The 14,250-nt window shown below is 43.6% G+C and overlaps 1 protein-coding gene across 1 annotated transcript in view; it reads right to left on the reverse strand.

Annotated features, from left to right (window-relative positions):
* Positions 1-13,853: 13,853 nt before the first annotated feature.
* Positions 13,854-14,250, reverse strand: part of MINDY4B (MINDY family member 4B) — a 115,997-nt gene continuing 115,600 nt past the window's right edge. The window contains exon 13 of the mRNA XM_082251521.1: positions 13,854-14,073. Coding sequence (XP_082107647.1) covers positions 13,931-14,073 — 143 coding nt within the window. The 3' untranslated portion in view covers positions 13,854-13,930. The remainder of the gene's footprint in view (positions 14,074-14,250) is intronic.

Below are 14,250 nucleotides of genomic sequence, written 5' to 3' on the forward strand. Positions count from 1 at the left end.
GATTCCGCTGCAGCTTTGTCCCACTCCACTTGCCATTGAGGCTATTGACAGGAGACTTTTACAGCCTGCCCATGTGACTCATGAGACTGCTCCGTTGACCATGGCAGTAGGGGCTCTGCATCATGAGGTAATCCAATTTCAAGTAATTTCCTCACCTCATTACCCGGTGGTCATTAGTTATCCTTGGTTCCAGAGGAACAACACCTCTTTTGATTGGCATTGTGCTGAGGTTCTTTCCTGGTCGCCACAATACTGTAAGACATGTTTTCAGAAAGTGGTTAAAGTCTTGTGCACCGCTTCTCTCTCCTCCTTGCCAGAGGAGTACCACAAATTTAGCGGTGTCTTTGACAAAGGTCAAGCCGGTAGGGTTTATCCGCAAGTGCTTGTCTCCTGCCGGTGCTGGCTTCTTCTTTGTGAGAAAGAAGAGTGGTGGACCTGAAACCTTGTATCGATTATAGGGGTCTCAATCGCATCATGTTTAAGAATGCTTATCCGATTCCATTGATTACGGAATTATTTGACCGCCCCAAGGGGGCCACGGTTTTCACTAAGCTTGATTTGAAAGGGGCATACAATCTTGTGAGGATCAAGGAGGGCAACGAATAGAAAACTGCGGACATTACAAATACCTCATAATACCGTTTGGTCACTGCAACGTAGTTTTTCAGGTATTCATCAATGATGTCCTCTAAGATATGTTTCAGCAATGTGTGGTGGTTTATCTCGACAATCTTCTCATATATTCAAAATCCCTAGAGAGCCACCACACAGATTTCTCCCATGTGCTAAAGGGGTTGAGAGATAATAACCTGTATTGTAAGTTGAAGAAGTGCGAGTTCCATTGTGAACAGGTTTCATTTCTGTCATTTCTACTGCCCGGTTTTTCAATGGACACGGAGAAACTATCTGCAGTTCTACAGTGGCCTCGACCCGTAGGTCTACATCCGCTACAATGTGTTCTTGGCTCTGCCAATTATCAGAAATGTATTTGTGACTTCTCTTCTCTGGTTAAACCCCTGACTGATATGACCAGGAAGGACGGCAACCCACAGAATTGGTCTCCGGATTCTATTAAAGCCTTTGAGTCTCTCAAGACTGCCTTCATTTCAGCTCCTGTGCTGGGCCATTCTGATCCTACGTTACCCTTCATTCTTGATGTTGATGTGTCTGAGACTGGAGTAGGCGCCCTTCTGTCTCAAAGTCCTATCTCTGAGAGCGCTATGCATCCTTGTGGCTACTTTTCTAATACACTAATACAGTAATCAGTGCTAAATAATATGCACTGTTAATGTATAAATGACACTGGCAGGGAAGGGGTTAATACTGGGGGTGATCAAAAGGGTTAATGTATGCCTAATATGCTTACTGACTGTGTGTGTGTGTGGGGGGTTCTGTGACAGGCACAGACAGATCACAGTTTCAGCTTAGCTGAAACTGCTGATCTGTCCCTGCCTGTGTCAGAGAAGATCCGCCTGCTTTGTTTACATAAGCAGGCTGGTCTTCTCTCCGTTTCCTGGACGATCATGGGAGGACACAGTGGGAGCGTGGCTACGGTGGCGAGCGCGCCGCCAAAACCACATGCACTCCAGTCACTCTCCGTGGGGGCACTCAATGAAGAGGAGGAGCCAGGGATGCCCCTGGGGCCCCTCAGAAAAGTAGGATCGGGGCTGCTCGGAGCAAATAAGTATAACATGTTTGTTATTTTTTAAGAAAAAAAAAACAAAAACAACCCTTTACATTCACTTTAAGTGGTTAAATTTGTTTTATTAAAATTCTATTTTTTTTTTTACTTTCTTTTTTAAAACATTATTGCAATCACAAGGGCCGACAAACTCCCAATGTAATGGCATAATACGGGTGACAGGTTCTTTTTATGAAGACATCAGGAGTCTGTTAGACCCCTGGTGACACCTGAAGTTGATCAAGCTGAACCTGCACTCAATCTGATTCTTACCCTGTCAGAGCCATCGGTGTTTGCTGGACTTGCACCACTCTCCCTCCTGACACCTGCCATAGAGGTCTAAGGCATCCAGGAGGGACTGGCAAGCCAGGTACACAAGTAAAAGTGGTCAGACAGCTTTACAGCTGCCCAAATCAGTTCTACTACATAGCTGAAAGTGTGCATAAAAATGTAAACAAGCTGCCATTGGAAACCATGTAACCTACTTTCCATGCGTTTTTGATGCATGTGGTGTAAACTGGCCCTTACGGGACACTAGTGATGTGGCCAGGAATTTGTTTAAATGCTGGTGATACTTACCACAGCAGCAGCAAAAGGGCACATGCAGGCCTCCACGTACACAAATCACCCCCCCCCCCCGTCCTTAGCCCAGTGTTGTCACATGGAGTGAGCCACATGCTTCTCCATAGCCAGAGTTACTAGGCATTTCCTTTGCCTCCATGCACCAAATGAGCAGTAGGTGAGGGAGGAAAGGGTTAGATTTATTGGGGTGTCATTTAAATTAATGGCCCCTCAATGCACCAACTTGTACAATGGGCATCTTAAACAGAGTGGTGTCCCTAAAAAGTTTGAAACAACAGCCAGGTAAGTAGTGCTTTCATTTGATGCGTTTTACAGCGTTCCAGTACAGTCCAGTGCAGGAAAAATGCAGCATGATCTACCTTTTATCTGGAACGCACTGGAACTGCAAGCACTAGTGTGAACTATGCCATTGGAAATCATATAACCTACTTTCCATGCATTTTTGATGCAGAAAAAAACTGCATTGGACTGCATTTGGTGTAAACTGGCCCTTGCGGGACACTTTCTGGATTTGTAAGTTTAGCAAGCCAGTCTTGTGCTGCACACAGTTCTGCCTGTCAGTAAGATCACTCTGCTACTTTTTTTTTTTGTACTGGTTTAACTGCTTTTTGGGTTAGCTCCTTGCTTACTGAACAGAGGTGATTATATTGATTCACTGTCCACAGAGAACACTGGAGAGGTGATATAGGAAGCTAAATCACTTGGAGCTTTGTCAGGAGTGTTGTGTGTCACCTTTTTGACAATGCAGTGTGGAAAATGTGTGTAAACACAACACTGGCTGTAGAGCAGGGCTCAAAATTTCAAATCCTGGGCTACTAGCCAGGCCTTAAGAGTTACTTGCCACCAGTTGCCCTTTCCCTGGCCTGACCCTAATTCCGCCCCTAATCACACCCTCATAAATTATCATATTTTATTTCGATTATACATAGTACAGGAGACAGCCAGATAGACTGCAGACATGGTACAGGAGACAGCCAGTGAGACTGAAGACATGGTACAGGAGACAGTCAGAGAGACTGCAGACATGGTACAGGAGACAGTCAGAGAGACTGCAGACATGGTACAGGAGACAGTCAAAGACAGCAGACATGGTACAGGAGACAGTCAGAGAGGCTACAGATATGGTACAGGAGACAGTCAGAGACAGCAGACATGGTACAGGAGACAGCCAGAGAGACTGCAGACATGGTACAGGAGACAGTCAGAGATTGGAGAGATGGCACAGGAGACAGAGACTGGAGAGATGGCACAGGAGACAGTCAGAGTCTGCAGACATGGTACAGGAGACAGTCAGAGACAGCAGACATGGTACAGGAGACAGTCAGAGACAGCAGACATGGTACAGGAGACAGCCAGAGAGACTGCAGACATGGTAGAGAAGACAGTCAGAGACAGCAGACATGGTACAGGAGACAGTCAGAGACAGCAGACACGGTACAGGAGACAGTCAGAGAGACTGCAGACATGGTACAGGAGACAGTCAGAGACAGCAGACCTGGTACAGGAGACAGTCAGAGAGAGACTGCAGACATGGTACAGGAGACAGTCAGAGAGACTGCAGACATGGTACAAGAGACAGTCAGAGACAGCAGACATGGTACAGGAGACAGTCAGAGAGACTGCAGACATGGTACAGGAGACAGTCAGAGAGACTGCAGACATGGTACAGGAGACAGTCAGAGACAGCAGATGTGACGAGACCAATCTCGCCACTGGGCATTGGAGAAGCCTGGTTGCTCGCCTCCTGCAATGTGACTATGGACCCTCTCATCAGCCTATGCTAAACGTAAACCCCATGGCGATTTGACTGTGTTTGTGGCATCTGAGCGCTGTTTGGATATGTTGAGCGCTCAGATCCAGGCTATCTGGGGATGGGTTGAATGTGGGGGTTCTGTTCAGTAGACTGGGAGTTATGCATTTTTGTGTCTTTTTGTGTTTCTTTAACCATGTGGCTAATGGAGTCTTGCCTCTATCCTGGAAGCTAAACCTTATTCCTGTAAACTGTAAGGCACAGGAAGTGCACTCCTAATATGGTCATTCCAGGAAGTTCTGAGGAGACGGGCTGTCTGAGGTGGCTCTCCATTCACCTATTGTCGGGTGTGCTAAGAGATGTATTGACACTCAGAGTAATGTGTATTGAAGGCTCGTTAGGGAACCATTGTTCGGTGTCTGGCTATTGTGTACATTGATTGCCCCCTGGGGGCTTCTGTCTCCTTGCACATGGCAGTCCTTCTGGTCAAGCTATCTGACCAATCACTGCTGACTCATTTTCAAGCCCTCATTTGCATGGCTGGAGAGGACCTTTTTGGGAACTGCAGGTACTGTGCAATTGACCAATGGGAAAGCCTTGTCCCTGCACAAACTTCTACCCAGTAGGCTGTTACCTTGAAGTCTCTCTTGCTGCCGACTCTTCTTCCTCCTCCTCGCTGCCCTGGGACACGCATCTTTTCTGCCGCCTCAAGTACGGAATGTCAGTGAGAAGAAAATCCATGGGGCTGTGCTGGAAACGACATTTCCCAGCGTGCAGCGCGGCTCACAGCCCTTCATAGAGATGACTAGGGAGGCGGCTCCTGCGGCTTGTCTAAAGCCGAGCAGACCCGCCCCCCACCCTAGCCAAACCGAGCGGATCCGCAACCATCTGAGGCAAGCTGGAACACTCACCTTCAAATAAATTCCACTCGCCAAATGCGAGCAGGCGAGTGGAAATTTTGAGGGCTGCTGTAGAGTATTACAAATCTTTTGATCTGTAAAACAATAGTTAAATAAGAATTTATTAGTTTGCCTAGAGTTTTGTTTTAACGTTGAATTTCTGTTTTTATTTGACTTAAGCTGGCCATACAATATACAAATGTATTGTTCAATTTCCTTTAGTTTTCCTTTCAACTATGTATTGCAAGGGTCTGCCTGATTGCATACAAATTAAAAGTGTTTTGGTCTGACCTCATATTATATGGTTTTAATAAATCTAAAGGAAAATTGTATAAGACAATTGTATATTGTATTGTGTGGGGGGACTAGCTCGGTGGCGGGTGTGGATGACCGATTGGGGGGGTTAGTTACACAGGGAGATAGCCGAGAAGTGGTTGCAAACAACAGTGAAAGGTTTTATTCTTGCAATTTTCTTCACACAAGTGCAAGCCTCAAAAACATCAAAATAAAATAAAACACAAAATAAATCCTTGCCACTGTGGGCGGCTACCTTCTCACACACAGGAACCTATCTAATGAAGTCTGTCCCCAACCTACTGTTGGGCAGACTTGGCTGATCATACAGCAGAGCTCCAGGAGGTCTTCACACTTGTTACCCTCCTTAGCGCACATCGCTTCAGGAGGTCTTCCCCATGCTAACACAGCTTCAGGGGGCATCCCTTCTCCCATGCCCACACAGCGTCGGGAAGCACACATCTGACTGTCCTCCTCTCCCCACACGGTGTCAGGAGGCAGCAATCCTTAGACTTCCTTTGGACAAATTATAAAGGCCTTAACTTCCTCATTCTGAACAGCTGAAGGCCTTTCAACTTCCTTAAGCCACCCTGGCTACCTTTTCAGCCGACACCCTATAGTAATTGGTGAACTTTCCAAACCAGGTGGAAATGTATCTCCTGTCTGTGACTACATCCACAGATTTACCTGACTTCCTGTCACAATTGCCAGCCTTAGGTTTATTTGGGCTCTGGCCCAGAGGAACTATTATAATTTCATTACCATCCAGCTGATGTGTGCTCTGTATTATACCTTTGCAGCATTATCTACTCTATATAAAGCAAGTAGCTCTGTTCTGGCAGCAGTGCAGGCAACTTACCCTCTGCTGCCGGAGCAAAGTTGAGTTGTCCTAATGTTTCTACGCCATTCAGAAGAAGCCTTGTATTTTTTATCAATGAATAAAAGGCTTCCTCTAATTGGCCAAGGTGGACAGGTGACACTGACAACACAAGTTCTACCTCAGCCAATCCGCTAATGCTACAACATCATGATGCAGCACATACAGCAGCCACATAGTAAGGTGTTGGAAAGAGTTTGCTTGGGCCAGCTTGGTCCACACAATTTAAAGTCAAATGAAAGCTAGAACTTTAATTTGTATGTGTTTATTTTTTAGTTATAGGGCATTTCTCTTTCGTTCATTGACAGACACAGCTCTTGATCTTCTTAACCATTGGGTTGTACTGCCCTCTACAGGAGTAGGACACTAGGCAGAAAAAAGTTTGACTATGCCAATTGGCAGTCCCAGGGGGTATACTCCCTATCTCTGCTATAGGTACTACGTTTTTTTCTGCCTAGTCAGGAGTAAGGACCTAGTTCCTTCCTGGGATCTCTAGTCCTGGCAATTTTTACTTTTTAGATAGAAATGTTCTCCTTTTTTTTCCTGTGAGATCTACAGTCAACTGCCAGACTGGGGGATGGGATGGATAATCTAGATCCAGTGGTCACCCCAGTCTGACCAGCGAGTGCGCACAGACCTCAGCTCCGCGCTAGGTCAGTTGCGACATAGCTCCACCAGACAGGGGCTGGCCTGCGAGTTAAACACCTCGCGAGGTAGCATACGACCGGGTCTCGGCCCAAGTCGCAGCATTCCTCCTGGCCGACAGCCCCCCTATGTCCATGGAAATGAGGTTCTGTCTGGAGAGGTGCCCGCCTGGTTCCTGGCATGGTGAGTAGCTGTCTCCTCTCTCCCCCTGGAGGGTTTTGGGGTGGACCTGGGCCCCTCTCTGTCAGTAATAAGGCAATGCAATACATACATACAAAGAAACCAAAACAAATACGTTCAGAAATTAAGTTATGTGTAATAAAATGGAATGACACAGGGAAAAAGTATTGAACAGGCTAACTGAAATGTATTTAATACTTCATTGCTAATAACAGCTTCAAGACACCTCCTGTATTGAGAAATTAGTCGCATGCGTTGCTCAGGTGTGATTTTGGCCTGTTCTTACACAAATCTTGAAGGTTCCGTGGCCTCTTCGATGAACTCTGATCTTTAGTTCTTTCCATAGATTTTCTATTGGATTCAAGTCAGGTGATTGGCTGGGCCATTCTAGCAGCTTTATTGAAACCAATTGAGAGTTTCCTGGGCTTTGTGTTTGGGATCATTGTCTTGCTGAAATGTCCACCCTTGTTTCATCTTTATCATCCAGGTAGATAGCAACAGATTTTTATCAAGACTGTCTTGGTACATTTTTCCATTCATGCTTCCTTCAACGATATGAAGTTTCCCAGTACCGTATGCTGAAAACCGCCCCACACCATGATGTTCCCACCTCCAAACTTCACTGTTGGTATGATGTTTTTGGGGTGATGTACAGTGCCATTTGACCTCCAAACATGGTGTTTATTATGGCATCCAAATAATTCAATTTGGTCTAATCTGATTAGAGTATATTCTCCCAGTATTTAACAGGCTTGTCTAAATGTTGTGCAGCAAAGTTTAAATGAGCTTTAACATGCTTTTTTTTCAGCAATGGAGTCTTGCGTGATGAGCGTGCGTACAGGCCAAGACTGTTGAGTGAATTACTTATTGTTTTCTTTGAAATAATTGTACCTGCTAATTCCAGGTCTTTCTGAAGTTCTCCACAAGTGGTCCTTGGCTCTTGGACAACTCTTCTGATAATTCTTTTCATTCCTCTCTCAGAAATCTTGTGAGGAGCACCTGGTGGGGCCAGTTTATGGTGCAATTAGGTTATTTCCACTTTTGGAATATGGCCCCAACAGTGCTAACTGGAATTTAGAAGTTTAGAAATCCTTCTGTAACCAATGCCATCAGTGTGTTTTGCAACAACAAGGTCTTGAGAGAGCGCTTTGCTTTTACCCATCATGAAATGTTTCTTGTGTGACACCTTGGTAATGAGACACCTTTCTATAGGCCATCAGTTGAGACTGAACCAGCTGATATAAATTTGCACTAACAATGGTCAGGATTACTGATAGATTTCAGCTTGTGTCTATGGTTTCCATGCCTTTTTGCACCTCCCTTTCTTCATGTGTTCAAAACTTTTTCCCTGTGTTATTCCATTTTATTAGACATAACTTCATTTCTGAACGTATTTGAAAAATTATTGTTAATGGCACCTTTAGAAATATATTTACCTACAAAAATGGTGACGCGTTCAATACTTATTTTACCCGCTGTGTGTGTATGTGTATATACAGTATGTGTGTATATATATATATATATATATATATATATATATATATATATATACATATACATACAGCTGCAAGAAAAAGTATGTGAACCATTTGGAATGATATGGATTTCTGCACAAATTGGTCATAAAATGTGATCTGATCATCATCTAAGTCACAACAATAGACAATCACAGTCTGCTTAAACTAATAACACACAAAGAATGAAATGTTGCCATGTTTTTATTGAACACACCATGTAAACATTCACAGTACAGGTGGAAAAAGTATGTGAACCCCTAGACTAATGACATCTCCAAGAGCTAATTGGAGTGAGACGTCAGCCAACTGGAGTCCAATCAATGAGATGAGATTGGAGGTGTTGGTTACAGCTGCCCTGCCCTATAAAAAACACACACCAGTTCTGGGTTTGCTTTTCACAAGAAGCATTGCCTGATGTGAATGATGCCTCGCACAAAAGAGCTCTCAGAAGACCCACGATTAAGAATTGTTGACTTGCATAAAGCTGGAAAGGGTTATAAAAGTATCTCCAAAAGCCTTGCTGTTCATCAGTCCATGGTAAGACAAATTGTCTATAAATGGAGAAAGTTTAGCACTGCTGCTACTCTCCCTAGGAGTGGCCGTCCTGTAAAGATGACTGCAAGAGCACAGCACAGACTGCTCAATGAGCTGAAGAAGAATCCTAGAGTGTCTGCTAAAGACTTACAAAAGTCACTGGCAAATGCTTACATCCCTGTTAGCGAATCTACAATACGTAAAAAAAATAAACAAGAATGGATTTCATGGGAGGATACCACAGAGGAAGCCACTGCTGTCCAAAAAAAAACATTGCTGCACGTTTACAGTTTGCACAAGAGCACCTGGATGTTCCACAGCAGTACTGGCAAAATATTCTGTGGACAGATGAAACCAAAGTTGAGTTGTTTGGAAGAAATACACAACACTATGTGGGCAAAAAAGAGCCACAGCACACCAACATCAAAACCTCATCCTAACTGTGAAGTATGGTGGTGGGGGCATCATGGTTTGGGGCTGCTTTGCTGCGTCAGGGCCTGGACGGATTGCTATCATTGAAGGAAATATAAATTCCCAAGTTTATCAAGACATTTTGCAGGAGAACTTAAGACCATCTGTCTACCAGCTAAAACTCAACAGAAGATGGGTGTTGCAACAGGACAATGACCCAAAGCATAAAAGTAAATCAACAACAGAATGGCTTAAACAGAAGAAAATACGCCTTCTGAAGTGGCCCAGTCAGAGTCCTGACCTCAACCCGATTGAGATGCTGTGGCATGACCTCAAGAAAGCGATTCACACCAGACATCCCAAGAATATTGCTGAACTGAAACAGTTCTGTAAAGAGGAATGGTCAAGAGTTACTCCTGACTGTTGTTCACGTCTGATCTGCAACTACAGAAAACGTTTGGTTGAAGTTATTGCTGCCAAAGGAGGCTCAACCAGTTATTAAATCCAAGGGTTCACATACTTTTTCCACCAGCACTGTGTTTTACATGGGGCGTTCAATAAAAACATGGCAACATTTCATTCTTTGTGTTATTTGTGCAGAAATCCATATTATTCCAAAGGGTTCACATACTTTTTCTTGCAGCTGTGTATGTGTATATATATATATATATATATATATATACACATACACATATATATATATATATATATATATATATATATATATATATATATATATATCAAGCCATTAGTAGCAAATCCTTTTAAGTCCTGTAAGATGCAAAGTGGGGCCTCCATTGACTGGACTTGTTTCCAGCACATCACACAGGACTCCATTGGATTGCGATCTGGAGAATTTAGAGGCCAAGTCAACACCATAAACTCATTGTTGTGTTCCTCAAGCCATTCTTGAATTCATCAGACTAGGCCACCTTCTTCTATTGCTCCTTAGTCCAGTGCTGATGCTCACATGCCCATTGTAGGTAGTTTTTGCCATGGACACAGGTCAGCATGGGCATCCTGACCAGGCTGAGGCTATGCAGCCCCATATCCAGCCAAATTTAATGCACTATGTGATCCACAACCTTTCCATTGGAACCAGCATTGACGTTTTCAGCATGGGCACCCTGACCAGCCAAATTGAATGCACTGTGTGTTCCACAACCTTTCCATTGGAATCAGCATTGACTTTTTCAGCAATCTAAGCTATGGTAGCTATTCTAATGGATCAGACTACACATTCTAGCCATCATTCCCCACATGCATCAATTAGCTTTGGCTGCCCATAACGCTGTCGGCTGTTTGCTGGTTTTCCTTCAGAAATATCAACCGGGGGATGTAAATGCTGGCATACTCTAAATGCCAGCATGCAAGGGACGCTAGCAGTTGGGCAAAGAGGATATGTCTGACACTTTGCATTACAAACTACTGTCCTCTGAACTCTTCATGACAAACTATTGAACTCTGCATTACACACTACTTACCTCTGAATTCTGCAGTACAAACTCCTGGCCTCTGACCCCTGCATTGTATTATACTGATCCCTGCACTCTACATTATACACTATTGCATTCTAACCTCTGCCTTACTTAGCTCTACCCTTGCACTTTATTAACCAAAATGTATACTGCTCTTACAGGGCAAGCCCAGCCATGCAGGCCAGAATTCAAACCAGCCAGGCAAGAACTCAGCCCAGTCAGCCAACTTGGCCAGGACTCAGCCCTTTCAGCCAGCTTGGCCAGGACTCAGCCCTGTCAACCAGCTTGGCCAGAACTCAGCCCTGTCAGCCAGCTTGGCCAGAACTCAGCCCTGTCAGCCAGCTTGGCCAGCACTCAGCCCTGTCAGCCAGCTTGGCCAGAACTCAACCCAGTCTGCCAGCTTGGCCAGAACTCAGCCTAATTTGCCAGCTTGGCAAGAACTCAGCCCAGTCAGCCAGTTTGGCCATAACTCAGCCCAGTAAGCCAGTTCAGAATTCAAACCAGTCAACCAGTCAGACAAAAACTCAATCCAACTGGCTGGGTGAGAACCAAAACCTGTAGTCAAGCCAAGCCAGAACTCAACTCTGCCACCCAGAATTTAAACCAGACAGCCAGGCCAGAAACTACTAGAGCAGGAGGTACTAGTTGTCTAGTTGTTTTGCCTTCATGAGGACTCCTGCAGCAGACTTGGAGTGATAAATTACTCTCCAGATATAAAAAAAAAATCATGAACAAAGGTGATTGGCAAGTTTCTCACCGAAATTACCCTTTAAGGTAGGCTAAGTTTTTACATATACAGTGTCCTCTGTGTAAAATACCTGGTGTCCCTGCCAGTCCCTCTGCTTTCCTATTAAGCACTGATCACATTAGACACGAGAGCACAGCGTGGTCAGTTTTCTAGCTGTGCTGAGAACTCAGCCTGCTCTCCTGCACCCCCCCCCCCCATGCAGCCATTCACTGTGTGATCTGCACACAGCTGTTTCTACTCCACCAGCTCTCTGAGCTCCTTATTCAGCTGAGAACTGAGGTTATGTGACCACTTATAAAAAGGGAAAAAAGGATTTTATGTTTTTTTTTTTTTTTTTATATACACACACATTTTGACTTTAATTTCTATTTTAAACTGAATGGGTTGTTTTTACAAGGTGAGAGTTTTTAATCTCTTTTTGAAAATTGAAAAAAGGGTGCCGCACCCTGGTGATGTTTGATCTCTTCGCTCAAAGGTTGCCTATCCCTATCTAGAACATATATGCAGATAGAAACCTACGACTTTCCTAATCTGGATAATTAATTGCCAGTCAAGGACTCATAAAGAGGGTCAGTATAACAGCCATGTACTTACCATTTTTAGGAGGCAGTAGGAATGATAGAAGCATTGTAAAGTACCCTTTGGCATGGTTCATTTTCAAGCATATCTGTACTCATAACTAGGGATGACTTGAACATACCTAGGTTTGATTTGAGGTGGGTTTGGTGAACATTACTAAAGTTAAGACGCATAATCTGGACCCCTATGACGCCAATGGGAGCTGAATGTTAAAAACCGGTAATGACCATTTGCTAGGATAATAGGCTAAAAAGGATAAAAGGGATTGGCAAAGAAATGGTATGGGGTACTGGGCACTGCCTTGAGGAGAATGCCCCAATGCCTCATGTGCAATGGGTGGAAAAACTTCACTTTTAGAGGTGTTTGTTGTTTTTTTTTCCTCTAAATGTCTCTTCAAGTTTGCCTATGTGTCAATGCACACATTGGCATTTACATGTGTATTAGAAGAGGAGCTTTTAGAGCCAAGAAAAAAACATTGCCAGCGTGTTCAGGAGAGTAACATTTGGGCAGATAAAGCATGGAATGGTCCTAAATGCAAGCAAGGTTTATGCACGTTCGTGAGTTAATGCATGCTGATGGCCAGAATAAATTAATATTCAGGCCAATAGAATGCATTAACTCGTGAATGTTCATGAGACCTCAGTGTGCATATTGTCTTAAGCAGAATATAGTTTAAAAAGAATCTTTTTGGCAGGGATCAATGATTACAGCTGAATGTGCTGAGTGGGTATGAGTCATTGTTGTTATAGGGACAGCGTCGGATTCTGGCTTCCTAACATCCAACCTAAATGGAAGTTGTCACATTTAGCAGTGGTAGTAATAAGGCTGCTATATGTTTCACTTCACGCTGTCGCCGGAGGTTCAGCTCAAGCGAAAACCAATTTATTTCAGCTGTCTGCCGAACCTCTGAACAAGCAAATTTCAGTCCGAAATGACAGCCCATCCCTACGCAACAACAACAAAGGAATATATTACATTTTACCAATCTTTCAATGTTGTGTCTGCATTCGATTTTCAGGCTTTTTTCCCCCTTTATTTGCAACTGCGAATCCTGTCAATAATACAATTCCTGTCTCAGGGTGACAACACACACTCACTGTACTCACTATATGAAGAAGTAGCATTGTCACCCTAAGACAGGACAACAGAACACCTCCCACTTTCCTCTTCTCCATAATACAAGCGGCTGTTTAATAATCCACAGAGAGCTGTGAGCAATGCCAACTACAGTAATAAAAGTTCAGCAAAGTTAAAAAAGCAAAGGAGCTTACAGTAGCTCAAAATTTCTGACAAGATCAACAGGTATAACTTGTTGCCATATAACTGCCTGAGATAATTCTCCTTTCAGACATGTTTATTATAAAGGTGCAGTCCTTTACCTATAGATCATCTACCTATAAAGCTGGCTGTAGTTTACCATGACTTGTTTGTAATTTCTGTGGCAGTCTAGTGGAGGAGCACAAGGTAAAGAAAGGGTGTGGTTTTTGTATTATTTATGCTTCAATTAACATAGCAATAAAGGGACTAGCTACACTATTCTTTGGGTGGTTGTTTTAATAACATACAAAAATGCATTGCTTCATGCATCCAGTTTTTGTGCTAATTCAGTTTTGTAGTAAATATTCTTGGATAGTTATTAGTATACCACAAAATGCATAATAACACATAAAGGTGACTTTAATGAATAGATGACTTTCATGCTATATTCAGCAAGTTAATGGTCATATTTGGGAGCTCTTAACTTTCATGTTGTCTTTAGAAAAATGGTACAGTCCCATTCCAGTTAATAGCTGCTCCTTCCCATTTAGTTCTGACAGTCATCTCTAGCGAGGGAAATTTCTTCTCATGGTCACCCTCTTCTGCTTTAAAGCGTCCTTCCCATGGGTGTGAGTGGGTGTCTAGAAAAAGAAGTGAGTAATTAAAAAGGTCAAACAGTAACATAAAATTCCATCCATTAAGTGCGGAGGTCGAAAAAATTCCCTGTAGAGCACTGATTTTGACATTCATCTTGATGCTAGACCACAAAGGGGGCTATGAAACCAAGCAAAGATGGCAGCACCAATAGGAATAACGGA

The sequence above is a fragment of the Pelophylax lessonae genome, assembly GCF_965119305.1.
Source record: "Pelophylax lessonae genome assembly, chromosome: 3".
Classification (NCBI taxonomy): domain Eukaryota; kingdom Metazoa; phylum Chordata; class Amphibia; order Anura; family Ranidae; genus Pelophylax; species Pelophylax lessonae.